Source organism: Seriola lalandi, unplaced genomic scaffold, assembly GCF_002814215.2.
Source record: "Seriola lalandi dorsalis isolate HSWRI2012SDOR001 ecotype SW California unplaced genomic scaffold, Sedor1 jcf7180002054335, whole genome shotgun sequence".
In the NCBI taxonomy this organism is placed as follows: domain Eukaryota; kingdom Metazoa; phylum Chordata; class Actinopteri; order Carangiformes; family Carangidae; genus Seriola; species Seriola lalandi.
This window is the reverse complement of record NW_019524888.1, coordinates 570621-579248: the sequence shown is the minus strand read 5'-3', so window position 1 is coordinate 579248 and position 8628 is coordinate 570621. Positions and strand designations below refer to the sequence as shown.

Genomic DNA, 8628 nt, shown 5'->3' with positions numbered 1-8628 from the left:
GGGGGGGGGGGGGGTTTACAAAGAAAATGAGACAAACTGCCCATTCTTGACTTTGGGACACTATTATAAGCCAACACTACAAATTTCTATTGGATTTGTGTGTTTGTGAGAGAATTAAAGACTTGCTCTTGAACCATAAAAACAGAGGATCCTTTCATTAAAAAAAAAAAAAAAAAAAAAAAAAAAAAAAAAAAAAAAAAAAAAAAAAAAAAAAAAAAAAAAAAAAAAAAAAAGGAAAAAAGGAAAAAGCAGCATACAGGGGGAAAAAGCATATGTAGTGGAATGGGGTGGGGCAAAAAAGATTTCACCTAAGGATGCTATGCATTTAGTTGTAGTCCTATGAATAATCGTTTCCTTTTCTTTTTACTACAAGTTCGAAGTAAGTCTTTAAAGTCAAAAGAAATCAAGAAAGTCTTCATTTAGTTTTTTTGTCCTTGGTTAATTCTTCACCCCTATTAGAATTTCTTAAGAGATCTGGATTTAATGATGTAATGGGGTGGACAGGGCTTGAGGGGGGCCATTGCAGTCTTTTGACCAAAGCACTGACTGTTACTTGACTCGTCCTTGGCGCTCCTAGAACACAATCAAAAGAGACAGCAAATTACACAAGATGACATACAATATATTGCATTTTGAAAATACAGTTGACCCAGTTACCCACAACTTCAAGTTCATTCTTTGGTAGTTATTAACAGGGCAACTCTAGCCAAACTACAAAGGACAGTTCAGACATCAGCCCATTTTATACAGCCTGTTCAAAGTGGGAATGTTGTGCTTTTTTTCTGCCCCGTTCTGTAGAAAAAATATGAGCATGGAATGGGGGGACATTGTTGTTACTCCTTTAAGCTGACAGGACAGGTAGTCACAGAGCCAGAGCAACATCTGTGTAAAAGGGAGAGCTGCTGGCATCATGAGTACACAAGGTTCTATGTGACGTAAATTTCGTCATCCGAGGGCGTCCGTGAGACTGTGGTGCAGAAATTTGCGTATCCACCAATTTGTTATGACTGCTCGGCCACTACGCCACCAGAGTAACAGCTGTGCGTGAACTGGAAAGCAATCATGGATGCTAGGTATGGAGAGGTTGTGTGACGTCTGCCACTACCTTCATGTTTTCACTTCATCTTTAAAAGAATAAGTACAGCAGACAAAGCAGCTCTTCTTCTTGCATTGGTATCGCGATTTTGATTGATTTGTAGTGTGCATGTGCAGAATACAAATACACTTTTCCACCCAAATTAGCGGGCTTATACCTGCTAATAAAGACCGATTTACCCTTTTCCACTGCCACTTTCTGTTCAGACTGAGGACACACACACACAACTGAAAGGAGCAAAGTCTTCACATGTACTTGCAGAGCACACAGACAGATGCAGTGGGGGAAGAGTGAGCTGCTACCTGCCTTTCAAACTTTCAGGTCTCATCCCCGGGTTGATGCTCCAGTAAAAATGTCTGAGCCGCCGTGTGAGATGCTTCGATCTGCGATTGTGCGTTTTTAAAACTTATTTTGGGGCTGTAGCTCACTCTGAGGGGAAGGTGTAGCCACTGTTTCTGGTTTAACAGCACAGTGCTGGGCAGGTGACTGGTCTGTCTACATCTGTACTCTGAAAGATGAAAATTAGTGTGCCGATAAATACCCGCATCTACTGTAGTCATTTGACCAGGGTGTAAATGCTTAGCAGATTTTTCAATCAGTAGAAAAGGGGGTTTGGACAATAATCTTCTGCACGTGAAACAGATTAAGTTTTTATATGCTTGATTTCTGGTCGTTCAACAGCTCAAGACATCAAACAACCAACTTAATATGTAGAAGTTTTAAATCACCTGAACTATCCAATAAGATTTCAAGGAGTCTCCATAAAGTATTAAAATAACAACATGCATACTGCTTCTGCCTATGGCAACAGATGAAGCAAGTTACCTGAAGCCTGTAATGAGTCCTGTTGCTTGGGTTGCTGGGATATGGCTCACTGCCTTGGACCTCCACCTGTCACACAGAGGAGTAAAAACTGAGCGCAACTGAAACAATGTCACATTTAAAAACAAACAAGTCACTATGCTTAAATTAGATTTTAGAACAGCAGAGGATATTGACAATGTTGCATTAACCCTACCATGTCATGATCAAATGCTAAAATATAGATTACAATTCTGCCTACAGACATCACACAGGCATTATATTTAGGAACAACCAAATTTCTCTAGACCTAACTTTGACATTACACATCAACAAATTATCAATCTACAACTATCATGTACAACTTGAATTAACAATAATTGTCCTGGATAAAAAAAAATTAAGCTATTTGAAGTTTCATATACCGACAGAACTCATCCATTATGTCCATCACTATGCAACAAATAGTTTTACTGTTGTCATTAACATTGTCTTTTAACACAAATCACAGTATTTAATATTTCTTAAAGAATACTTGAAAACACTGAGTCATACAACTGCAAAATAACAAAAAAATGTGAATGAAATGTTAATGACTGCTGCCGTTACATTTTGTACACTTTTTAGTATAGATACCTTGCTTGTTTGCTGTAAAATGTGAGAAAGCAGGCAGTAAAGCCAATGTTCCCAACAAAATCTGTAATAAATGTAAGTGCAGTATGCTATTTTAAAATAGCCATTACTTTTTCCTACACCTTAAGTATAGAGTGAGGTATATATAAAAGAGTCAACTAAAACAGTTCTCGGCATGAACCAACTAAAGTCACAACACAGTGGAAGATAAATGTTTATATCCACAGAATAAAACAAGCTTTTCTATATCTAATAGCAAGCAGGCCAATAACGTCAATTTACTAAAAGTTAACAAGCTCCTGTGTTATTTTTATATAATTTTCCCTTAATTTGTCGCTCTGTAAGATAAAAAGGTTACAAAATGTGTACTACAACTGTGCAAGACACCAAACCTCAGTATTAAACAGTACCCTTTTCCAAAATTAAATAAGAAATGCAAACAAGTATTCATTTTATGAGCCACAATACACATTTGCTCTTCTATTTTTGTTCCTTATGTTAATGAGTTCAACACAAAATAAGTTCAACATATTTCACCTAATACCAAAATGAGTGTTAAGACATAGGGGATTGAAATAAAACAAAAACATTTCACATAGCTTTAGGAGGTTGCGACACTGAGTATATGTTGTAGATAGGAAGATACCACCGGACATGACCATAGCCGCAATACAAACCAATCAATTCAATGTGTTATCATGTAATCCACTCTATGTTACCATTTTATAATATAAGTGTAATTTGTCTGAATATCAGCAAGTAAAATTATTTCTCGTGTTCATTCTTCTGTATATGGTATTCTATCTTAAAGCGGGGCATTACACATTAGTGATAAGACAGAAAACAAAACACCACAGTGAAAAACTCTAGAGAAAGAAAAATCACCAAATATCCTACTGTGTACAATCACATTGAATTCTGACAAAGATCTAAATCCAGCTGTAAATCCTTGAGATGTTCCTCTATCCCTTTGTAATGCAAAAAGGAATTTTGTACATGCACACACACATCCATACTGGCTTCATAGACTGCACCTTTTACAATATAAGTTAAAGCCAAGCACCTTTTTTCATTCATCTCTTTTATCACCTCATTCAACAGTAACTAGGTTACCTTTTTCACACACTCTTCCTCCTCCTGACGCTTCTCGTAGTGAGAAAAGTCATCGAAGATTGAAGTGGTGTGCTTATATCCAGCGATGATCTTTAGCACCTGCCTGGCCTTGTCCAGTGGTACCTCCTGTGTGTCCCGAGAGTTGGTCACTGGCTTGTTTTCGTTGTTCTCGAGTCGAATGTGCCTCAGCTGACTGTTGGGAACGTCCTTAACAAAGATCCAGCGCACATCAAAACGACCCTTCCACTTGTCCTGTGACCACACGCCTGCAGACGTGTTGTAGTCCACGGGTGAGCGCATCTCTGCTACACCACAGAAGTGACCACTCCCATTGACACTGAACAGAAGGTAAAGTGGCCCTTTGCCACCCAATGAACGATAGGCCGTGTCAAGCCTCTTGTTGCCATGCTCCGTGCTGCACCAGATGTTGTACTTGATGGAGCGGTGGATGTCATCCTCGGAGTAGCTCTTGATGATAAACACCCGCCCCTGCTTGGGATTCCAGTCAAAGTCCTTGGGGTTATAATTGTTGACCATTCGCAACTTCTCTAAGACTGGGTGAGGCTCAGAGGGGACCCCGGGAACAACACCCACACCAGAAGAGGTAGGAGGCGACTGGCCTGTACCACTCCCACTGGCATCCCCAAAACCATTAGCCCGGTTCCGTGGAGGGACCCAACGAGTAGGCTGAGAAGGTTGCTGCTGTTGGCTTTGGGGAGGAGGAGGACCCTGGGAGAGGGGAGGCTGGGGCATTGGAGCCATACCTGGCTGCCCACTGGGAGGAAGTTGATGCTGCCCCATCTGGGAAACGGGCGGTACCAGCTGTCCATTGCTGAGGGGCATTTGTGGGTTCCCTGCAGCAGTAGCTCCAGGCTGTGGGGAGGCCTGATTGGGCGGCTGCCCATTGCTGGGAATAGGGGGCACCTGCTGAGGGGTGGCAGCTTTAGGCATGGTACCCTTGTTGTCCCAAGTGCCGATGTCCATGTTGTGTTTAATGGGCGGAGGAGGCAAATTGGCACCGGCCATGCCACCCTTGGTTTTCAGCTTGGGTTGAGGCTTGGCTGGCTTGCTGGCAATGTCGGCCCAGGAGGCGGGCTTGGCAGGGGCAATTGAGACAGGAGGCATGCTGGGAGGTCCTACAGATGATACAGGGCCAAGGGGACCCCCACCAGGCAAGCCAGAGCCAACCACCTTAGGAGCCATGTCCCCATTACCACCGGGAGCAGCACCGCTGATCTTAAGCCCTGCCATGCCTTGGTCAAGGCTGTTCATACCAGGTGCCTTGTTGAGTGGCTCATTGGCAGCAGGTGCAAATGGGGACTGTCCATCGATCATTGCACCCCCAAGGGAGCTGGGAGCATAGGCATAGCTGCTGCTGTAGCCAGAGCTCTGTGGTGTCCCCGACTGTCCCTGAGAGCTGCTATTGCCCCAAGCCGAGAAGTCGATACCACTGGGGAAGAAGTTGAAGCCATGCTGGCCCAGGAAAGGGTTGCTCCCCAGGGGGCCAGGCTGGCCAAACATAGCGTCCGGGAGGTAGTGGGGCTCCCCATTGCTCAGCTGTCCATAGGAGGCCAGGTAAGGCATAGGAGGGTCCCCACCCGTGGACCATGCTGCCTCATTTAGGGAGTAGGAAAATCCTATGGAGGGGCTGTAGTAGCTGGGCATGTACGAGTCCGACATGGCCGTATAGGCATTGCTCTAAATAGAAAAAGATTTAGTTTTAGTGACAAGATGTTAAAAGAGCAAACATTTCCTTGCAACAACAAACATTACTAGTAACATTAATTGTTAACATACGCTTCTGTTTGATATGTGTATACCTTGTTCTTGTAGATCCAAAAAGTCAGACCAAGATAAAAGATGAGCAAAGTTATTGAATTATTGTTATTGTACCAAAGATTCACCACACAATAATGAAGTATGTATAAGAACTATAACAGGTATCCCTCCTCCTATCTCATCTGTAAATGCACAGCACTGAACTGTTACTTTTTGCTTATTTATAGTCTCTTGGACAAAAAGACGGTGCATTCTTTTGAGTGGAGGAAAATACAGGCTCCATTCTTTTCCTCTACAGCCCACTTAACAGACAGTGCCTCTGTTACTACACATGGGGAACTCCCGCTACCACAGTGCAAAGAAATAAAATCCAAGGCCACTGAGAATAAGACAAATTAACTTTCCCAATGCAGCTGCAAATGCTTATGGCCCTTATTCATGCAAATAGCAAGGATGTTCACACACATAACTTGGTCTCAAGGCCAATTAAACAACTTAGTCTACAAGTGTGTATATTAATCTTCTGATAGAGAAATTTCCTGAAGTTGATACAAAGAAATGACACCAACCAATATCTTCAGAGAAATCTACTGTTGAACCAACTGAATGTTTGAAATTCATAGAGGAAGAGAAGTTCTGAAAGCAGTCAACAAATCTATGTAGGTTTCGACTCTGTGCCTCTTCACACATTGATTTTACGTCAGGGATGCTCAAATAGTTGGTGATTTACTACATTTACACCATATTCAGTTTACATGAAGCCTGGATGATCCAACACCTCAAATATAATATCCAAAAATTCATTGTGTATCCAAGGTAACATAGTGTCCATATTATGGATGCAAACTGCGGGATCAGCAGTCAATCAAAGCATTTATAAACTGACCCAAGCAACTATGCCACCTTTTTTTCCCCCTCTTTTAAATAAACATTTACCATCAATAACTACAAAAATCTGCAATTATCATACTGTTCACATAAAAAAGTCATCTATTGTCATCCAGATTAAACCTGCTGCTTTTATCTATCTAGTCCACCACAATCATTGGTCACTCATGACTTAGTTAGGATTAAACCAAAAACAAAAAGCAACTGGAGGATACTTGAGTCATGAAAAGCAGCACCTGTGGGCAAACACCTGTCAAAAAGCTTACCTGTCTGGCCTGAGTATTCAGGTAAGGCTCAAACTCATCGTCATTCAAAGTATCCTTTTGGGTCACAGCTCCGTTTTGCACTGAAAAGAAAGCAACACTGATGTTAACAAAATGCACAAGTTTGTGATTCCAGAGTTGTAAGTGGTGAGATACATTACATTATGTAGTCATTTCACATCAGCATCATAGCCACTTGTTACATAACAAAACCACTCCCTGCAATTATTTATGAGTCTCACAGGAAAAGCCACTGAAATACGACATCTCATATTGTAACTGCTCAATATTCTTCACATTACACAGCATAAACTTGCACAATGATGAAGAAACACAGATGAATCGGCACTTTGAAGAATGAATTGCAAACCTTCAACAATTCCAAATCTGTTTGTTGATTCCATCAACAAGTTAGGGTTAAACAGGATAGGTTAAACCATTAGTGATCCTTCCACAGCATATTCAATGCATGTTAAACGCAGAAGGACCTGTAGCCCATGGTTTGTTTTCACAACTTTGGAAGTGTTCTCTGCTATAGCAGGCGGTGATGTGTTGGATGACATAGGATTCTTTGAGAGGATTTCAGGACTTCGAAAAGTTAGATTAAAATACACACGGGTTTGTAAATTCGTGTTATCCAACAGTACAGTCTGAGCAGCATGATGACGGGAACGTGTGAGGCCCATTTGGACACAGGAAAAGCATGTCGGAAGACGTGTCATTTTGGGTTAACCCAGCAACCAGCTAATGTTAGCACGTTAGCTATGTGGTTAGCTGCGTGCAGTGCGCAGCGTCTCCATGTTAACGAGCGCCAACAGTCCTTTCAACATGACGGACCTGGCTAACGTTAGCCGAGTGGTCAGCGTGCTTGGATGGCACCTGTAGCTTAACACTGCAAAAAATATGAACACTAACTAATATCTTGAAAGACTGGCTAATTAGAGTGTATTCTCGCACCTGCCAGTGAAAGAAAAAGCGCTGCAAGTACAACCAGGAAAATGATGCTGATATGTGTCATGTTGCCATTTAACGTTGTTAGCTTGTCAAGAGATGGCTAATGCTAACTGTGGGAACCTTACAAGTGTCATTTCTGGGAAGTAAAGGAAACTCACGAATGATTAGTTTAGGTCTGAGAACGCTTTTATGAAACACCATGTCGTTTTGTGTTTTAATGAAGTGGCAAATTAAGTGCAAAAATCTTTACAACTTACACAGACAGGCCTATTTGCCAAGACGCTAGGAGACAAGCTATCGCATCCGCGCACGCAAGATTTTCAAAGCGCACCTCACGTAAAAAGATCCGCATTCACTCAACCTGAGTCGATAATGCAAGACAATATTTGGTCTTACCTTTATTAGCTTGGCCTTTCGGTCTCTGGATTGGGTCCAGGTGATTCATGAAGGTTTGATTTATGAGAAGAGAGGAAGGGGAAAAAAATAGATGAAGAGATATATTTTCAGCAGTCAGTTCCTTTAGCAGGTGGTCAGGCCTACTGCACTACTGAGCCACAGCCGCTGCCTCTGAGCTAAGCTATCCTCGCTAGCCGTCGCGATGGTGAGAAATTTGGCCCTCGTAAATGTTCAGAAAATACCTCTCTTTACCTGTTCAAGAAGGCTGCTGGCTGACATGTCTTTCCCCCCCGGCGCCTGTGTAACTGTATTTACTCCTAAATAAAAGCGGCAGGGTGTAGAATTTGTCTAGCTATTGAAGAGTTTCAGCCAAGCGCCCCTATCTCGCTACAGAGCCTGGTTTCTACACAATGGCGGGCTGCAGTTTGCTTGACAGACTCCTCAACATGGCTGGGCGGCCTCGTCAACCCACGATGGCATTTATTTACAGCGGACACGCGCCCCCAAGTGGCGCGGAGGAGCCAGGCATAACCCACTACCAGTCATATCCACTCAGCACGGTAATATGGATCCCAAATGATTAATTGTTAAATAGAAAATTAATAAATAAAATTGATGAAATGTGTGAAATACGTAGTCTACATGAACCAATACATAATTAAATAGTTAGTCATATGTTTCTGATGGGCTTTTGTTAAACTTGGC

The 8628-nt window shown here is 42.1% G+C and overlaps 1 protein-coding gene across 1 annotated transcript; it reads right to left on the bottom strand.

Annotated features, from left to right (window-relative positions):
• Positions 1-152: 152 nt before the first annotated feature.
• Positions 153-8378, bottom strand: ythdf2 (YTH N6-methyladenosine RNA binding protein F2). Its single transcript, XM_023407446.2, has 6 exons — positions 8176-8378; positions 7924-7948; positions 6577-6656; positions 3644-5341; positions 1922-1987; positions 153-573 (listed from the first exon to the last, which is right to left on the bottom strand). Exons 1-6 carry the CDS (start codon positions 8200-8202, stop codon positions 550-552), a joined length of 1920 nt encoding a protein of 639 aa, XP_023263214.1. The 5' UTR covers positions 8203-8378; the 3' UTR covers positions 153-549.
• Between the last annotated feature and the right edge of the window lie 250 nt (positions 8379-8628).